General features: G+C 42.7%; 1 protein-coding gene across 9 annotated transcripts in view; it reads right to left on the reverse strand.

The window, feature by feature from the left end:
- Window positions 1-20,474, reverse strand: part of CDKL5 (cyclin dependent kinase like 5) — a 325,745-nt gene that overhangs the window by 95,078 nt on the left and 210,193 nt on the right. For all 9 annotated transcript variants that reach the window (XM_083172507.1, XM_083172502.1, XM_083172506.1 and 6 more), the window contains 2 exons: window positions 14,076-14,196; window positions 1,945-2,004 (listed from right to left, as the gene is read on the reverse strand). In XM_083172507.1, the coding sequence (XP_083028633.1) occupies window positions 1,945-2,004; window positions 14,076-14,196 (181 nt within the window). The remainder of the gene's footprint in view (window positions 1-1,944; window positions 2,005-14,075; window positions 14,197-20,474) is intronic.

Raw genomic sequence — 20,474 nt, forward strand, 5'->3', positions numbered from 1 at the left:
GCACCCGAACTCCCACCCAGTAGGAGGAGACACATACTAAGGGCCACCATCCTGTACTGCCACGCTGGACCCTTACCCACTGGCAGAAGCTGCACAGTATCTCCCACCCTCCTCTTTAGTCCCCCTTATGCCCACAAACCCCTATCACTACCCAGCCTCCTGTTTTCCTGTGTCGTGACCTCCGCCAGTGGGGAGCCGCTGACTCAGAAACACCCTACTATACTATTGCACACACACACCTAAACAACATGCACACACAGCCCCCCCACACCCACAAATGTCACTGTACCATCCACACTATCAATGTACATCTTACTCTGTAACCGCTTTTTAATTAAACAAAACAATACACACCCCCTTCCACATCATATGCTCTCTATTTAACACATTTCACCTATAACTCAAGTTGCAATACAGGCCATTTTTCATACAATTCTAACCATCTTTCTCATATGCAAATGTTCACAAATTAAGGGGGCGCAGCCCCTTACGACGGTGTGAAGAGCGCCCGTAGGGCGCGATGAATCACCTAGTGCAAATATAAGTACAATCTTCATATAAGTCCAATAAATAGACAAATACATTTGGGAGGAATATGGGGGACCTATTTTTCTTATGAAGAAATACTACATGCCCGAAATATAAATGTTCTGTTCTTTATAACATGCTTTTTTAAAAATGCATTTCCAAATCAGCAATTTTGCCGCAAAATTCCAGTGATTATATATATAAATTCTAATAATTATAGAGATGTTACCAGCTACAGTAGTTCATAAAATATTGGCATTTAGAACAGGATTCAGACCTGGTTGTAGTTTTGTAAAAATTTCCCAAAACTGCAAACACCAATGATAATCAAGAAGTCAAGGGAGTACACAAAAGTTATAAAAACAAATAAAGGCAAATCATGACTAGTAAATCTTAGGGCATGGTATACTGTCTTTGGGGCTCCCCTTCCTTGATGCCCCCACCCCCTTCCTATTACTCCCCGTTAGGTATACAGTGGGCCAAAACAGGTTACTAGTGTTATATATCATTCATTTCCATTAATTAGCTTAATAAGTCACAGTAATGGCAGAGGAATTGATTCAAATTTGGATGATGCATGCAGCACTTACTCCTAGGTGGGTTCAATGGAAGAATCCCCACACAGCATCACGCCCACTATTTATGATCAATGATGAATATTTTTCCCATCAATAGGGGAAAACCAGATGATACAGAAGTAACAAATATTCTCCACCCCAAATATGTCATGACATGGAGTTTAGCTCTGCCCACTGACACTCCCGTGACCCTCTACCTCTGGGCTCTCTGTGGTTTTAATGGACGTAGGGGTGACCATCATTGGGTGAAACCATTGATGGTTCTCTTTCAGAAGCTTTCACGCAATTGATGTTACCAATCAACGTTACCATGAATGGTGACTATTGATAGGTAACCCACCAATGGCCATTACTCTATGATTCTCGGACATGCCTATTGCCTACTCCCCACCTACACTACTGTAGGTTAAAAGAAGGGGTTTACTGAAGTTTAAATCTGTTCCTTTTGTTTGCATTGAGGTAGTGTGGCCGAAAAACTGCTACAGTATATATCGGCTTTGAGCATGTCCAAGCGTCCCCTCAGTACATCGTGCACCCGCTAAAGGTTTCTCCCTAGCTAAAGGGGCAAAGAAGTTTCAGGATTGTGAAACTGCTGAGATTTCAGAAGACTAGCATTTAAATGTAAAGCACCAATGTTAGGCTGCAGGGACCTGCTATTGCAATTCTCTAAACAACTAATGTGTCTCATACAATTTATGGTTTATTGGTCCCTTGAAAGTGTAAACCACTAATGTACTTGTTGCTTAAGATCAACCTATTTCCACAAGGCGTTCTTGTAAGTGTTTTAAATGTTTTTCCCCAATGTATCAAAATTTGAAACGTTTCTTATTTAACTTACCAAAATCACAGAGTTTTAAGATGTCATTGTAACTAATTAGGAGGTTTTCTGGTTTGATGTCTACAAGAGAGAAATTACAGTTCAGAAGCCATGGCATAGAAGTGCGTAGCAATTGCAAGTAGCTTTAAAGTTATTTATGCAAAACACATATTAAACGTTTTACTGTCCTATTAGTAAACATAATGCGTAAAGAAAATTCTAAAATCAAAAGCAGAATATCAAAGTTTACATGTGCTTTTACACTTAATGAGCAAATATTAATTAACACATGTAGCCAGCGAGTGCAAAGTGCCTTTCCAGCATTTGTGGCATTGTAATAGTCAAAGCTCAACAAGTACAGTGAAAAAGGTACAAACACATGGGATAAAAATAGTAATCCATTTAAGAATGATACATTCTCAAAGAGCACTGTGACATTACTGTGCGTCTGTAATTCAAAATAATTCCGTAACATGACCACCATGTACCTAATATATATTAAAGAACATTTTATGAAATGTTTTACTTTTGTTCATTGTTTTGTAGTGCAGTGTAGCATAGTGTAGTGTAGGCGTAGACAAATGAGTAACAAATGAAGAGGAAAAACACAGCATTGTCTATGTTGACAACGTTTAGCAATCTTCGGGCCTAGCTGAAAATAAAAAGGTAAAGCAATCGTATCACAAAAATTAGCAAAAGAAGCTCCAGAAGGCACTTACTGTACATGGTAATCCAATAAGATACTAAATGAAAATAAATCAATAATAAACTCTGCAAAAAAAGTGCAGTCACTGCTTGATACATCTGCACCATAGAGGGAAACGGATGTGTTATATATGATGGTATGAGTAAAACGAAGAGCAGCAGAGTGGTGATCTGCGTGAGTGAGTGGAACGAGGTGACATAATATTACTAGGTCGTATTTATTTATAACTAGCTGACCTGCCCGGCGATGCCCGGGAAAAACTTGCTATTTTTTTATTTCCAAAATTGCTGTAAAATTTCATCTTGTGCTGTGCCAAAGACCTAAGATTGTAATTTGTTAAAACCTCCACCATAATGTTAGAATCTGTTTGCATTGATACTCAATGACAGCAATAAAATCAGGTGTGGTGTTGTTGTTTAAAACACACCGCTCCTGACTTGATAGCTTGTGTGTGTTGATGAATTCCACCATCCACTCCTGAGATTTAGCACCTATGACATACCCTCCAACATTTGAGGTCAGAAATCAGTATAAAATCAGAGAGGGCGTGGTCATGGAAATGGGGCGTGGTCACACCTCCATTTCTATACTTTCAATGGTACAGTTTCTAGGGTATGTAATTACAGGCGCAGGGTGCATGGAGACCAGGGTGGGCGTTACTTACCGCGCCATAATTAATGAAAAATTCACTGCTCCCTGCCACTGCTGCTCCCCTCATCGCTCCCATCACAGAGTTGCTGCAGCAGTCTCTGGCACCTCTACCAAACAGTGGGGCAGCCCCTGAGTGCAGGAGCAGGTCTGCTGGCCCGGCCTCGTGATGTCATGATGCGACGCACGCTACCCGAACCACTGGGAATGGGTGCAACGGGCCAAATTCTTCCCTACACCCACCGAACCAATCCACCGATCCAACCATTGCAAGCATCAACGGGTGCATTGATAATGGTTGGTCGATGGTCATGAGCGCTGCCTGTGTTATGAGTGTAAGAAGTTGAAGAATAAGACTGAGAAGAAGATTTGCATAGTTAAAGTGTACAATTTAATCAATAAATCGTGAAAAAAATCTAGGTGTACATAGAAATACAATCAAGAAATTAAAGTAGGATTAAAAATAAGTTCTGATTCAAACTGATAATTTTTTGGATGGGGTGGGTTTGTGAAACAAATCTCCAATTGATGGGAAATTTTCACTACAGTGTCACAAATTAAGCCCACAATATCCATACCCCCTCATCTATAGATTTGTTTTGCAACCCACCCCCATCCAAACAATAATTATTTTGAATCAGAACTTACTTTTTAACCCCTTCACGACATTTGACGTATATATACGTCATGGCCGGGAAGTACTTCCCGACACATGACGTATATATACGTCATGACTTTAAACTGTCACTGCATCTCGAGACGCAGTGACAGAGGGACGATGTCTGCTGTCTCTGACAGCAGACATGTCCCTGCATGCCCAGGGGGGGCTGCGATGCCGCCCCCCCGTCGGCGATCGCTGTGATTGGCTGTTCAGTGTGAACAGCCATTCACAGCGTTTTCCTGTGTTACCAGCGAATCAGACGCTCGGTAACACAGGTGTCAATCACCGCCGGGCGTCAGGGGGCATGAGGGGGTCATCGGTGACGATGACACCTCACCCCACCCTCACCCCACCTGCCCCCAAGGCTGTGATTGGTCCGTGGGACCCACGGACCAATCACAGCCAAGGCGCGACATTTAAACTAACGGTGACTGCGCTGCAGACGCCATTCCGGTCTGGAATAGCGTGCAGAACGGTCACCGTGCCTGTCTGCCGTGATACCGACCTGATCCTTGCCTAATACTTACCTGATCCTTGCAAATACCTTACCTGATCACTTGATCACTGCTTGTAGCGTGCTGGACGCTTCCTGGATCTGACTTCCTGAGACTTCCTGCTGCTGCTGCAGTGTGATAGAGAGATAGAGAGATAGAGAGAGAGATAGAGAGAGATAGAGAGATAGTGACAGAGAGAGCTATATTTTGTGTCTGCTACCCCCCCTTTTTGGGGGTGCAGGGGTTTTATTTTATATATATAACTGTCAGTGCTGCTGCAGTGTCATAGAGTGATAGATAGTGATAGATAGTGAGAGATAGTGAGAGATAGAGAGAGATAGTGACAGAGAGTGATAGAGAGTGATAGAGAGTGTATATTTTGTGTCTGCTACCCCCCCTTTTTGGGGGTGCAGGGGTTTAAATAACTGTCAGTGCTGCTGCTGCAGTGTCATACAGTGATAGATAGTGATAGATAGTGATAGATAGTGAGAGGTAGAGAGATAGAGAGATTTGTGTCTGCTACCCCCCCTTTTTGGGGGTGCAGGGGTTTTATTTTATATATATAACTGTCAGTGCTGCTGCAGTGTCATAGAGTGATAGATAGTGATAGATAGTGAGAGATAGAGAGAGATAGTGACAAAGAGTGATAGAGAGTGTATATTTTGTGTCTGCTACCCCCGCCTTTTGTGCTGATCACTATATCTGAGGTGATCAGCAACTTTTTGGGGGCGCAGAGGTTTTTTTTTTTATATATACCTGTCAGTTGCTGCCAGTTGCACTGTCAGTTGCACCAAAGGTTGTGCACCTGCTGCCCCTCACTGGTAATCAGTGTCGCATCACTGATCACCTTTTTTTTTTTTGTGGGTGCTGTGTGGTCTTTTTTTTATTTTTTTTTTACACACACTGTGATTTTGTGGGTGTCCTGTGGCCACTGTGCGCTGATCAGTGACGTACATCACTGATCAGCTTTTTCGGCACAGGGTTGATCTATTTTTTTTTATTTTTGATCAAATTCCTGTTGCCTTTGAGCGCTGTTCAGTGACGGACGTTACTGACCAACATCTGTGCTCAATTTTTGGCGCAGGACCTTTTTTTTTGTTTTTTTAACCCCTTCAATTTTTTTTTTTAACCCCTTCAATTTTTTTTTTTTTAACCCCTTCAATTTTTTTTTTTTTGTATAAAGTATTTTTTTTTTTCTGCACTACATACACACTACATACCCCCCGGGTTGAAATAAAGTTTGTACCCCCCCCTACACGTGTTGAAACATTTCACTACCAGTAACACAAAAATAAAAATGGCATCCCAAATGTCATCCCAAATGTCATCCCAAATGTCATCCCAGTCATCCAGAAGAATGTATTCAGTGGAGGAGGCATATGCCATGCTTGCCTCTGACTCTGACACAGCCAGTGATGCAAGCGGGGAATTTGAAGGATTCGTCTTAAGCTCCTCTTCCTCCTCCGGTGATGAGGGACCCCCTCAAAGACGCCCCCGTAGATCAGCTGAGACCCCCCCCCCAATAATTGATCTAGTATGGACCCCACCACCAGACAATTTTGAGCCCCAGGTTCCTGAGTTTTTGGCCATGCCAGGAATCCAATTTGATTCCACAGGTCTCAGAGAAATTGACTTTTTCAAATTATTTTTCTCTGATGATTTTATAAATTTAATGGTGGACCAAACTAATTTATATGCCCAGCAGTTTATTGCTCAAAACCCCACGTCATCATTTGCAAGGTGGACCCCTGTAGATGCAGTAGAGATGATGACGTTTTGGGGTCTGGTGCTTCATATGGGCATAGTAAAAAAGCCACAAATTAGGCAATATTGGAGTACAGATGTTCTGTACAGCACCCCATTTTACCGTATGGCCATGACTCGGACTCGTTTTGAGGCAATCCATAAATTTATACATTACACCGATAATGCACAGTGCCCACCCAGAGATGATCCCACCTTTGACAGGCTATTCAAAGTCAGGCCGGTCATTGATCATTTCAGTGCCAAATTTGCAGAGCTATACATCCCTGATAAATGTATTAGTATCGACGAGTCCCTTATACATTTTAAAGGAAGGGTTAAATTCCGCCAGTACCTTCCCAGTAAGAGGGCAAGGTATGGCATAAAAATGTATAAGCTGTGTGAAAGCACCACAGGGTACACCCACAAGTTTAGGGTATATGAAGGGAAGGATTCAAGAATTGAACCGCCAGAATGCCCCCCCTCCCTCGTAGGTGTTAGTGGAAAAATTGTCTGGGATTTAGTGCACCCCTTCCTGGATAAAGGTTATCACCTCTATGTGGATAACTTTTACACCAGCATCCCCCTGTTTAAGGCCCTTGGTTCAAGAGGTACAGCAGCTTGCGGTACTGTGCGCAAGAACCAAAGAGGCCTCCTCAAAACGCACATTGCCCAAGTACTTAGAAGGGGTGAAAGCAGGTGAATATGCACCGAAAATATGTTGTTGGTCAAATATAAGGACAAGAGGGATGTCCTTATACTGACAACAATTCATGGAGACAGTACCACCTCCATCCCTGTACGAGGTACCAGTACCCACACCTCAAAACCAAATTGTATCCTAGATTACAATAAGTACATGGGCGGAGTGGATCTTTCAGATCAGGTACTGAAGCCGTACAGTGCCCTGCGGAAAACAAATATCTGGTACAAGAAGCTGGCCGTGTATATCATCCAGATGGCACTGTATAACGCTTACGTGCTATTCCGTTCTACCGGCCAGAGGGGGACATTTATGCACTTTCAAGAGGAAGTCATAAAGGGCCTAGTATTTGGGAACCAGCAGGCAGAGGGCCCCAGTACTTCTAGTACTGGCCCCCGTATTGTACCAGGGCAGCATTTTCCCAACGAAATCCCCTCCACTGCAAGAAAGGGCAGGACACAAAAAAGGTGCAAAGTTTGCTATAAAAAGGGAATAAGAAAGGAAACTATTTTCCACTGTGAAACTTGCCCCGACAAACCCGGCCTATGTATGAAGGAGTGTTTCAAAATATACCACACATCTATGGATTATTAGGTTCATCATTTCACCGTGCTTCGGGGGTCTTGCTAATGCCACATAGCACCCACCATTCATTCCACCAAAATCTGTGCTCCAAAATCCAAAAATCACTCCTTCCCTTCTGAGTCCTGCCATGCGCCCAACTGGTATTTTTTGGTCACATGTGAGGCATTGCCGTACTCGGGAGAAATTGGGGCACAGACTTTGGGGTGCTTTGTCTCCTTCATTCCTTGTGAAAATGAAAAATTTTGAGCCAGAACTGCATTTTTGTGTAAAAAAAATGTAATTTTTCATTTTCACAGCCCAGTTGTACCACAATTGGTGAAACCCCTGGGGGTTTGAAATGTACACTATACCCCTAGATGAATTCCCTGAGGGGTGTACTTTGCAAAATGGGGTGACTTGTGGGGGGGTTCCACTGTATTGGTAATGCAACATAGCACCCACCATTCATTCCACCAAAATCTGTGCTGCAAAATCCAAAAAACACTCCTTCCCTTCTGAGTCCTGCCATGCGCCCAACTGGTATTTTTTGGTCACATGTGAGGCATTGCCGTACTCGGGAGAAATTGGGGCACAGACTTTGGGGTGCTTTGTCTCCTTCATTCCTTGTGAAAATGAAAAATTTTGAGCCAGAACTGCATTTTTGTGTAAAAAAAATGTAATTTTTCATTTTCACAGCCCAGTTGTACCACAATTAGTGAAACCCCTGGGGGTTTGAAATGTACACTATACCCCTAGATGAATTCCCTGAGGGGTGTACTTTGCAAAATGGGGTGACTTGTGGGGGGGTTCCACTGTATTGGTAATGCAACATAGCACCCACCATTCATTCCACCAAAATCTGTGCTGCAAAATCCAAAAAACACTCCTTCCCTTCTGAGTCCTGCCATGCGCCCAACTGGTATTTTTTGGTCACATGTGAGGCATTGCCGTACTCGGGAGAAATTGGGGCACAGACTTTGGGGTGCTTTGTCTCCTTCATTCCTTGTGAAAATGAAAAATTTTGAGCCAGAACTGCATTTTTGTGTAAAAAAATTTAATTTTTCATTTTCACTGCCCACTTGTATCAAAATTGGTGAAACCCCTGGGGGTTTGAAATGTACACTATACCCCTAGATGAATTCCCTGAGGGGTGTACTTTGCAAAATGGGGTGACTTGTGGGGGGGTTCCACTGTATTGGTGCTTGGGGGGTCTTGCTAATGCGACATAGCACCCACCAAAATTCCACCAGAATCTGAGCTGCAAAATCCAAAAATCACTCCTTCCCTTCTGAGTCCTGCCATGCACCCAACTGGTATTTTTTGGTCACATGTGAGGCATTGCCGTACTCGGGAGAAATTGGGGCACAGATTTTGGGGTGCTTTTTCTCCTTCATACCTTCTGAAAATGAAAAATTTTGAGCCAGAACTGCATTTTTGTGTAAAAAAATGTAATTTTTCATTTTCACAGCCCAGTTGTACCAAAATTGGTGAAACCCCTGGGGGTTTGAAATGTACACTATACCCCTAGATGAATTCCCTGAGGGATGTACTTTGCTAAATGGGGTGACTTGTGGGGGGGTTCCACTGTATTGGTGCTTGGGGGGTCTTGCTAATGCGACATAGCACCCACCAAAATTCCACCAGAATCTGAGCTGCAAAATCCAAAAATCACTCCTTCCCTTCTGAGTCCTGCCATGCACCCAACTGGTATTTTTTGGTCACATGTGAGGCATTGCCGTACTCGGGAGAAATTGGGGCACAGACTTTGGGGTGCTTTGTCTCCTTCATTCCTTGTGAAAATGAAAAATTTTGAGCCAGAACTGCATTTTTGTGTAAAAAAATGTAATTTTTCATTTTCACTGCCCACTTGTATCAAAATTGGTGAAACCCCTGGGGGTTTGAAATGTACACTATACCCCTAGATGAATTCCCTGAGGGGTGTACTTTGCAAAATGGGGTGACTTGTGGGGGGGTTCCACTGTATTGGTGCTTGGGGGGTCTTGCTAATGCGACATAGCACCCACCAAAATTCCACCAGAATCTGAGCTGCAAAATCCAAAAATCACTCCTTCCCTTCTGAGTCCTGCCATGCACCCAACTGGTATTTTTTGGTCACATGTGAGGCATTGCCGTACTCGGGAGAAATTGGGGCACAGATTTTGGGGTGCTTTTTCTCCTTCATACCTTCTGAAAATGAAAAATTTTGAGCCAGAACTGCATTTTTGTGTAAAAAAATGTAATTTTTCATTTTCACTGCCCACTTGTATCAAAATTGGTGAAACCCCTGGGGGTTTGAAATGTACACTATACCCCTAGATGAATTCCCTGAGGGGTGTACTTTGCAAAATGGGGTGACTTGTGGGGGGGTTCCACTGTATTGGTGCTTGGGGGGTCTTGCTAATGCGACATAGCACCCACCAAAATTCCACCAGAATCTGAGCTGCAAAATCCAAAAATCACTCCTTCCCTTCTGAGTCCTGCCATGCGCCCAACTGGTATTTTTTGGTCACATGTGAGGCATTGCCATACTCGGGAGAAATTGGGGCACAGACTTTGGGGTGCTTTGTCTCCTTCATTCCTTGTGAAAATGAAAAATCTTGAGCCAGAAGTGCATGTTTGTGTAAAAAAATTTAATTTTTCATTTTCACAGCCCAGTTGTACCAAAATTGGTGAAACCCCTGGGGGTTTGAAATGTACACTATACCCCTAGATGAATTCCCTGAGGGGTGTACTTTGCTAAATGGGGTGACTTGTGGGGGGGTTCCACTGTATTGGTGCTTTGGGAGTCTTGCTAATGCAACATAGCACCCACCATTCATTCCACCAGAATCTGAGCTGCAAAATCCAAAAATCACTCCTTACCTTCTGAGTCCTGCCATGCGCCCAACTGGTATTTTTTGGTCACATGTGAGGCATTGCCGTACTCGGGAGAAATTGGGGCACAGACTTTGGGGTGCTTTGTCTCCTTCATTCCTTGTGAAAATGAAAAATTTTGAGCCAGAACTGCATTTTTGTGTAAAAAAATGTAATTTTTCATTTTCACTGCCCAGTTGTATCAAAATTGGTGAAACCCCTGGGGGTTTGAAATGTACACTATACCCCTAGATGAATTCCCTGAGGGGTGTACTTTGCTAAATGGGGTGACTTGTGGGGGGGTTCCACTGTATTGGTGCAACATAGCACCCACCATTCATTCCACCAAAATCTGTGCTGCAAAATCCAAAAAACACTCCTTCCCTTCTGAGTCCTGCCATGCACCCAACTGGTATTTTTTGGTCACATGTGAGGCATTGCCGTACTCGGGAGAAATTGGGGCACAGATTTTGGGGTGCTTTTTCTCCTTCATACCTTGTGAAAATGAAAAATTTTGAGCCAGAACTGCATGTTTGTGTAAAAAAATGTAATTTTCCATTTTCACATCCCAGTTGTACCAAAATTGGTGAAACCCCTGGGGGTTTGAAATGTACACTATACCCCTAGATGAATTCCCTGAGGGGTGTAGATTGCAAAATGGGGTGACTTGTGGGGGAGGTTCCTAACTTTTAGCACTTATGGTGCCTAGAAACCTACATGGTGCCTAAAAAAAAATCTCATAAAAAGGAGGCTCCAAAATCAAGTAGGTGCTCCTTCTATTATGAAGCCTGTGGTTTGGTCAACGTGCACACTAGGGCCACATATAGGATATTTTTGAAAACAAAAGAATTGGGGGAATCAATTTTTAGTCACATTTCTCTAGTAAAATCTACTGTATTCGTTAGAAAAATGTATTAAAATTGAAACTCTGCAAAAAAAAAGAAATTTTGAAATTTCACCTACACTTTGTTTTAATTCCTGTGAAACACCTAAAGGGTTAACAAATTTCCAAAATGCTGTTTTGAATACTGTGAGGGGTGCAGTTTTTGAAATGGCATCATTTATGGGGGTGTCTCACATACAAGTCCCTCAAAGTCACATCAGAACTGAACTGATCCCTAAAAAAATCAGTGTTTGAAATTTTCTTGAAAATGTGAGAATTTGCTATTCATATTGTAAGCCTCCTAGTGTCCAAAAAAATTAAAAGGAAGTTGAAATAATGATGGAAACATAAAGTAGACATATGGTCTATGTTAGTTATTAACTATTTTGAGTGGTATGATTATTTGTCTCACAAGCAGAAAATTTAACATTTTGCAAATTGCTAAATTTTCCATTTTTTCACGATATTTTGGTATTTTTCACAAAAAAACACAGACTGTATCGACCCAAATTTACCACTAACTTGAAGTACAATGTATCACGAGAAAACAATCTCAAAATCACTGGGATAAGTAAAAGCAAAAAAAAGTTATCCCCACTTAAGTGAGACATGTCAGATTTGAAAAAAAGGGCTCTGTCATGAAGGCACAAACTGGCTCTGTCATGAAGGGGTTAATCCTACTTTCATTTCTTGATTGTATTTCTATGTACACCTATATTTTTTTTCATGATTAATTGAGTCAATTGTACACTTTATTGTGACAAATCTTTATCTCTTCTTAGTCTTATTCTTCAACTTCTTACACTCATAACATTCAAACAAAAACAGGCAGTGCTCATGCCCATCGACCAAACATTATCTATGAACCAAAAGGGTCTGGGACACCCTTAAGGCAGAGCAGCGCCTAACATCCAACTAACAGGGTGCAGTGTACCCACTTTTTATTGATCAACAGGTGCATTGGCCAGGACAAAGATTTCTCAGTGCCACCGGCCAGGGAGCGCAGTGACAGCCTGGAGGACTGGAGAGACGGATATGGGGAAAAAAAAGAAAAAACTGTATATTCGGTACAGTTTTTATTTGCCGGTACAGAATGTTAAAAAATTGCAAATTTTGTTACAGTTGGAGGGTAGGCTATGATGCAATTATTTTTTATGTGTTGGGATAGATGTATGAAGCAGTGAAAAGGGAAGTGGGCCAGGAAAGAAGCTGACCATGGCAACCAATAAATAGAAATAACATTTATCAGGTGCATTCTATAAAAGGTACTTGTGTAGTTTCACGCTGGCAATTACGTAGTTAGTGTAGTGTCCCTGTCAGAATCAGCGTAGTGTTCCCACGGCCAGCGTAGGCAGTGTCCCTGTCAGTATCAGAGTAGTGTTCCCGCCCATTCACAGCTAGCCGGGGCTTACGTAATAAGTGTAGTCAGTCAAGCGTCCTTAGTATCAGCGTTGTGTTCCTGCCCGTTCGCAGCCAGCTGGAGCTTACACAGTTAGCGTAGTCAGTCAGCGTTACGCAGTTAGCGCAGTCAGTCAGCACTTATTACATTGTGTGGGAACCATTGACCATTTTAACCTGCCTGACATGACAGGTGTGAATGTGTTCCTGAAACACCCCCACTATCCACACCAGCCTAAAGTGTGGCAAGCGCAGCAGGAGACGCATGCACTACCGAACCCCTAACCCTGTCTGTCTCCCTGAAGCGGACACAGGCAGGGTTGCCCTACCCTGCCTCAATAATTACTGAGACGCAGGAGCATCTAAGATGCTCCTGCATCTCAGACAGATAGCGCACCTCTCCGCCGGCTCCCACATGGTCCCCTCTCCGCTGGCATCCGCCAGCGCAAGGAATCTGGCGGTTACCGGCGCTGTGTGAGAGGCGCTCACCAGGCTTGCCAGGGACGCCGGGGACAGAGCTGCAGCTCCCGGGGACAGTACGGTGACTAGCTGCCTGACGGGGACACTACACTGACTACGCAGGGCTGCCGCGGAGTCACTACGCTGACTACGCTAGGCAGCCGTTGGGCTACGCTGACAACGTAGCTTAGCCTACGCTGAAAATTTAGCGTAGCCTGCCGCCGTGAAACTACACAAATACCCTATAAAATTATAGGCAGCAAATGATTGATGGCCAGGGTAACTTCTCCACTAAGACCCCTCTCCACTCTTCACTGATACATAAATCTAAAGATGCTATAATAATTCCAACTAAAACATCAAAAGTAAATGCATCCCATTCCCCATATCTGAGTATGGGGAAGCATGAATCTCCAAGTTGTTGATTGATTTCTTGTCTAAAATCCCCTTGATACTGTAAATTGCACTAACCTGTGACAACCCTTATACGCATGAAAATTAAAGGAATAGTAGTTATCATTGGGTATCACGGGCTGGGTGATAATGGACTGTAAATTTGAAAGTGTTATGGAGTTAGGTTATTATGCTGCGATAATGATCTAGTGAAAGGCATTGGGTGCAGCTGTGGATTAAATCTTCTGCATATGCCTACTGTATGCTGGCAAGTGAGCTAGCATTACTGATCTCTAGCTATTTACGGATAGGAGAAATAGTGAAATCACGTCTTTCCGGAACTAATTTTTGGTGATATACATTTGATGCCGCTGAAATTCTCATAAAGCGCTGGCCTTTAACAATCAAGTAATTACAGTCTCTGGTCTCAGTGTAAATGACAGTGTAATTCCAGTGGAAGCAAGACGCAATATGTTGAATGTCCATGGATTCTCTCTGAATAGATTACCGGCATGACACGTATAGTAGGTGTACAGTAGGTAGTAATAGGCACCTAGGTTAGGTGTAGTATAAAACAAGAGTTTTATGTTACATAGTCATGTCTACTCATACGTCTTCAAAAACAAAATCTAAAAGAAACCTCTCACCTCTGTGAACAATGTCATTCTTGTGACACCAGTGAATTGCCTTGATGAGCTGATAAATGTAATTCTTGCCTTTTTCCGGAGGAACTCCATTTGGCATCTCTTCCAGCAGCTCAAGCATGTTCTAAATACGGAAAATGACAACAAGTTTCAGCGTTAATCTTATTACAATTTACCACGGCTCATTTCAGCACCTTAAACTCACTGAAAGCCTGGTTTGTTTCCCGGCCAAAAGAATCACGCTGATGCAATCATGCAAACTCAGCTGAGGGTCATAAGTTTTTAGGAACAAGAATGCATAAAAAACAGCTTAGTTCTAGATTTCTGAAAACTAGAACTGTTTACAGAATCAATTATGTTACCAACCCACAGGCTATTAGTTTGGATTATTACTGTAAATATAACAGTTATAGTCGTTTTTCTATTCAGACAAGAGCATATACCCAGACCTCTGTAAAGCAGGGCTACAACTTTTTCCAATGGATAAAACCACGTGCACCGCAGGTGGGGCAGATGTAACATGTGCAGAGAGAGTTAGATTTGGGGGGAGGTTTGTTCAAACTGAAATCTAAATTTCAGCCTAAGAATAAAGCAGCCAATATTTACCCTGCACAGAAAAACAATAACTGCCCCAAATCTAACTCTCTCTGCACAAGTTCCATCTGCCCCACCTGCAGTGTAACATGGTTTTTGTCCATCTGCAAAAATGGCAGAGCTGCTAACAGGTTGTTCTGAATCAAGCCCTTTGAGCTGTTGGACAATGGCAAAAGTCTACATCAGGTGTTCTAGTAGACCGCTGCAAACGAACAGCTCTAATGTCATTCAATGTCTAGAACATTATTTCTGACAATTTAATCAAAGGCAAAAACAACAATCTTGTCAAAGTAACTTGGATTCCTATCAGCCACACTATGTCCACATTAATGTATTCCAGTGAAGCCTTACAAAAGTACATTGCAAGGCAAACATTTTACTTTCTTTTTTTTGTTTATCTTTGGTTCTCATATTTTTCTATTGTATATTGGCGCACTACAGTGCTGAATGTAGACCATTGCTTACAACTGCGCTGTTCAATGCCTGTCTGCCTTTGTTTTAGTTACACTATCTCACTGCTCAATTCCCTCAGACCTAGTGGCAGTGGAAATCCATGTGCTAGAGGATTAGGAGAGATCCACTAAACATTTCTTTACAGATAAGCTGTTTATATATTGCACACTTATTATATGGACCTTGACTGTTTTTCCTGTATCACACTGCTTTTTGTTTCCGTGTGCTGCTGTGCCTCTGCAGCCTGTGTGCACTCTTCTCGTGATGACCCAGTAACAGGAGATTTGGACAAATTGAAGAGGACAGTTTCCAAACCTAAAGCTCTTAACCAAATGCTCTTTACAGATAAGCGATTTCTATCCAATTATTTTGTACGTTTGCATTTCCAATATACTGTTAGAGGATTAAATCTGCATTCCTAGCCGCATGGGCAAGCAACAGGTGTTCTTAGGAGGCCACTGCCCCAAAGTGCCGGATGTGCTATTCTTGGCGTGCTGCTGGAACATAGGGTTCCTTTTCATGCTTGATTTGACATAGTGATCATTTATCATAGTTGTATTAACTTTGTGATCAAAACCTTCAATAGTAACATTTTGTCCACCCTTATTATAGTTTATATTGAAAGTACAGTATTTAATGTTTGTTTTATTACAGATGGAGAGCAATGGCAATGAGAGAGGTTTAGGAGACTGACTTATATTTGCGGGCTTTCGGCCGAAGACAGGGTGGGTGGCCGTCGGCCGTCAGCTGTCCGCCCCGGCACACCACTTCCCGCCTGCAATCCCATGGGTACGCCCAGTGTTTTTATGGGCTGCCCATGAAATGCTGGACATTTCCATTGGCGACACCCCCCCATCTGCAGCACCCTCCCCCCACCACTCAGTGTGAATGGGCCAGCAACATTATAATTCACCACACCCATTCGCACAAAGTCCTTGCACATGCGCACAAAAGACCATGTGCATGTGCAGTCCATCAACCATTGGAACGGGTCCAAATTCGGCCCCGTCCGAATAGATCAGAATGACCCTCATTGTGTAAGCAAGTATCATAATCACCTTACCCTGCACAAAGTGCCATGCATCATTATTTGGCATTTTCAGGCTATAAACACTGCTACAAACAGATGCTTTGCCAGCTATGTAGCAATTAATTCCAGGCACCACAGAAGAACATAAACTCAGCGGCTGCATCTTCTTGCTAAATGTATCAGATAATAGGATTTGGGGTCTGATTGATAGTTGATCAGTGCTCACATGGTCAGCCCCTTCTATAGCTCAGCATCCCAACCATTACTTACCCCCTCACCTTCCCAGTATCTCCCAACCTGCTAGTGCTAGCCCATTGTCTCCATGTCCTCCCCAACCAGCCCACCGGTCTCCCCTAGCCCACTTCTACCTACTTACTGTCCAACGGTAAGAACTCACTCAGTGAGTCCAGTCATAGGGCCTTATTTTGGTTCATTCTTTCTGACAAACTCCTTCTTAGATGGGCAAAACCATGTGCACTGCAGGGGGGGCAGGTGTTACTTGTGCAGAGAGAATTAGATTTGGGTGGGGTTTTACTTCAAAGTGAGATCTATATTGCAGTGTAAAAATAAAGCAGTCAGTATTTTCCCTGCACAGAAACAAAATTACTCTGTTACATCTGCCCCCCCTGCAGTGCACATGGTTTTGTCCATCTAAGAAGGATTTTGTCAGAAAGAATGAACCAAAATAAGGCCCATAGTGTCCCCCCTCACTTTATCTACCTTTCAATGTCTGCCTCTCTGTGTCATCCTCTACTTGGCGTCACTTGCTGCCTCTCCTCTGCATCCTCTACGTCACCCACTGCCCCCCCCCCCCCCCACTGACATCCATCCTCTTGCGTCAGCTACTGCTTCTGACTTGCCCCCTATTGTAAGGCCACTCCCGCTTTTCCAACACACGCAAAATAACTCTTCCCTCATTTTGGCTGCCATGGTTCCCGCCCCCCGTTATTTTTTTCTGGATCCGCCCTGATCAGTATGTTGACAGTCATTACGTGACCAACATAATGGCAACATGTTAACATGTTCATTAGCATGTCAACAAGCAGAAGGATGACATGAAGCATGTCCAAACTGATGAAATGTTCACATACAGTAGTGACAATGTGGACAAACAATTTTACCTCTAATGCTGACCAAAATATGTGTATTGTCAACATTTTAGGTGTGTTGACATTTTGCAGATATCAACAATTTTACCATGGCAAGATCATAATATCCAACATTCAGGTGTCAACCTTATTAATGCCGACATATTTACGTTAATGCATACTCCTTACAAAGTGGAAAATCACCCTGATAAGTGACCAGTGTTATAAACGCTTTCTTGTTTGCATTTGATAAAAGTAAATGGAAAATAATAATAATAAAAAAAATCCCTTTAAAACTGCATATTTAATTTCCATTTTCTGATACCCTTATGTGCATATAGAGTCTTCTCATTTACATATGACTGCAGTAGCCACCAATCAGGACACTGTGTAAAGGGTTGATGGCCACAGGGTTTCCCAGTATCTAGGACACAAGTCATGTTGATTAATGTGTGTTGGGGGGAGAAAGGCTGCTGCACTGATATCCAACCAAGACTTCTTCACCTCCTGAAGCACAATACTGCCATATGTCACTAAATTGAAGAGACAGGACGCTGCCAATAAAATTACACAAATTTTACCCGTCACAAGAGCAAAATATATATTTTTTTATTTGTTTTAATAAATAAATGTTACAAATTGCAAAAAAGCAATAGTAAATATCACACACAAATCGCTAAAAACAATTCCTACAGGAATAGATAGAAAGCGGTATGATGTGAGTGACTTGTCCTACAGTATTAGGAAGTATTAAGGCCGTCCATAAACGGTGCGATGCGCTTGGTGTATTTCAAACTGGATTGCAGCACAGTTTTTGGACTGTAAGATGTGATGTGCGCGAGAGTGCGCATTTCATCAGCAGCCCAGAGCGCACCGTGTATGGCCGGGATAAGGGCCTGATTCAGGTTTGCTTGGCCGGAGACAAATCCAGAATTGTTTCCGATGGTGCGGGTCTGCGCATACACATGTGCGCATAAATATGTATGTGCAGAACCCCGGTGCCAACGCTTTCGGAGATTATCCCACTCCCCGAGGCATTTGCATTGGCAGGGGGTGGACAGTGGGTGGCAGCAGGTTAGTGCCTAGCATTTAAGGTGTCATCATGATAATCCTGGACGTTCGCCTGCTCGGGGTGGGTGGCTAACATCACATGACGTCAGCACTTTCCCCATTTTCAGCCATCTCCAGCAGAGATTACTTTTATTTGCAACTGGGGAAAAAACTGGGGTCGGCTGTTTGCTCAGGTGGCGTTTACTTGCTCGCTAGGCAGCTAATATATGCGAGTCTGAATCAGGTCCTAAGTCTGATATTGTAGGTTGCATCTGTTTCCTAAGGGTGTCGAACATTGTCAGAATGACTGTGACAGCTAATAAGACAAGTGCTGTGGTAATTCTAGGTCATCCTGGTTTATTTTTTATTTTTATTTTATTAAATACTGCCAATATTTCCTATTGGTTGACTTCATTATTGGTTAGCGCCACTATTTTGTTTTTAGTGTATTTTTATGTATTTATGGGACTGACTACCACATACTAGTAGATGCTTCACAATACACCCCACGGCAGCACCTGATTTATACCTAGGTATATTATCCTTTTTGTGTCATCCTGAAACCTTTAAAAATTTGATTTGGTGTGCTGTATCTACAATAGTGGCCAAAATTGTGCAAACCTTTTGAAAAATTTATGTTTTAAGGGATTAATTATGTGTTTTTTTTGCCTTTAAATGCATTATTTATAATACCTATGACGGTGTGTATATATATATATATATATATACACTGTATACATTATATAGATATATATTTTACTGGAAAGATAATGAATACATATTATAATGCAATGTACTTCGATAAATTATCTTTATTAAATAAAAAGTTATAGTTAAATAAAGATAGGGAGATTTCTTCAACTCAAAACTCACCAATAGGAGTCATTGGGGTAGATGTATAAGCTTTAACAAGAGATAAATGCATGGGTAATAAAGAGAGATAAACATCCAGCCAATCACCTCCTAACTGCCATGTTACAGGCTGTGTTTGAAAAAGTCAGTAAGGAGCTGATTGGCTGGACGTTTATCTCTCTTTATCACACTTGCATTTATCTCTTGTTAACGCTTAATATATCTGCCCCATTGTTCTTTGGAAAATCAAAATGATTTACGTGAATGTGGTGTAAACATCAGTGCCAGGACTGTTCCATGCAGACTTCAAAAGTTTGGATTTAATGGGATGCGATTTTTAGCAAGGTTCTGAAATCGCACATTATCGCATTTTCCAAAATCGGGTATTTTGAAAAAAATCAACTATTTAATGGAATGCAAATTGCAGGTGAAAAGTGCGATATGGTGCGTTTTTTAGTCATGAAAATGTGCGAATTAGTGGACACGTGCGATTTTGGAGACATGGTAACATGCGGTTTTTGTTTAAAAAAATGAAGAAAAAATATGGCGTGGGGCCCCCCCCCCTCCAGTCCCCCCCCCCCCCCCCCCCCCCCTCCAGTCCCGTGCTCAAAGAACAGGTCCCAGTTTAAAAGAATCATGGGGCAAACAAAATAGGGGTCCCCTGGATTTTTAAAACCAGCACCAGGCTCAAGGGCCTGTCCTGGTTTCCAAAACAGCATTCGTGGGGACATCTGCAGTTACAAAACCAGAATATCAATATTTGGCAATGATGGAATGAAATATGCCCACAGAAGAATTGGAGAGGATTTGTTATGTGAGTGCACAACACATACTGTGAAGCATACAGTTTGTGTTATGCTGTGGGATGTAGGACAGCAATAGGTGTGAGTCGCATTTGTGTGAATGTCACTTTAAATAGCAGAAAATACATGAGTGATGCATTGGAGTTGAAATTAATAGCACGTAACCTCTTCTGTGATAATAAGACTTTCATAATTCAGCAGGTCTCCGCGCCTTGTCATGCATACCTCCCAACAGTCCCGAAAACCGTGGGAATGTCCCGGTTTTTCGGGGACATTCCTGCATCCCTCCCGCGGCCGGCAGTGTCCCGTGGCAAGGGGGGGGGGGGGCTGTTGGGAGTCCCCCCTGTCGGCTGCTAAGCAGCGGTGAATAAACGTCTATTCCCACAGCCAGGGAGCTAGGGGCATGGCTAGAGGCTCACAGAGGCCCCTTTAATTAGGCCATGCCCCCAAATTTCCGTATCCAGAGAAGTTGGGAGGTATGGTCATGTGCAATGCAAGAAGTGGTTCCAGGAAAATAACATTGCATTTTTAG

Source organism: Crinia signifera, chromosome 2 (assembly GCF_055691185.1).
Source record: "Crinia signifera chromosome 2, ASM5569118v1, whole genome shotgun sequence".
Taxonomy (NCBI): domain Eukaryota; kingdom Metazoa; phylum Chordata; class Amphibia; order Anura; family Myobatrachidae; genus Crinia; species Crinia signifera.